The following is a 283-nucleotide window of genomic DNA, read 5'->3' on the forward strand; positions in this document are numbered from 1 at the left end:
GTAAAGTAAAGGTGATATCCAAGAATGCAATTTCACTCTGCAAATAAAAAAAACATTAAACAGACTCTTCTATTGGCTCCAGTTAGACCAACACTGAAGTTTCATGTGTTTGATTCTATGCAAACTCAGTGACCTTCCTTGTTACTCAGCTATAAAAACTTCAGATCAGACTGTCAGTGGAGTTCACAGCTCGTCAGCTTCACCATAAACCATGTTTTCTGTAGCTCTGCTGCTGCTGTTGGCAGCTGGATCCTGTGAGTCTCTCTGGATTTGTCATAGTCAA

The 283-nt window shown here is 40.3% G+C and overlaps 1 gene segment (V, D, J or C); it reads left to right on the forward strand.

Moving 5' to 3' along the window:
- The first annotated feature begins 211 nt into the window (after positions 1–211).
- The window catches only part of LOC147817307 (immunoglobulin heavy variable 1-24-like), a 1,957-nt gene continuing 1,885 nt past the window's right edge, over positions 212–283 (forward strand). The window contains 1 exon segment of the V gene segment in view: positions 212–254. Within this exon segment, the coding sequence occupies positions 212–254 (43 nt within the window).

The sequence above is a fragment of the Seriola lalandi genome, unplaced genomic scaffold, assembly GCF_002814215.2.
Source record: "Seriola lalandi dorsalis isolate HSWRI2012SDOR001 ecotype SW California unplaced genomic scaffold, Sedor1 jcf7180002054975, whole genome shotgun sequence".
Taxonomy (NCBI): domain Eukaryota; kingdom Metazoa; phylum Chordata; class Actinopteri; order Carangiformes; family Carangidae; genus Seriola; species Seriola lalandi.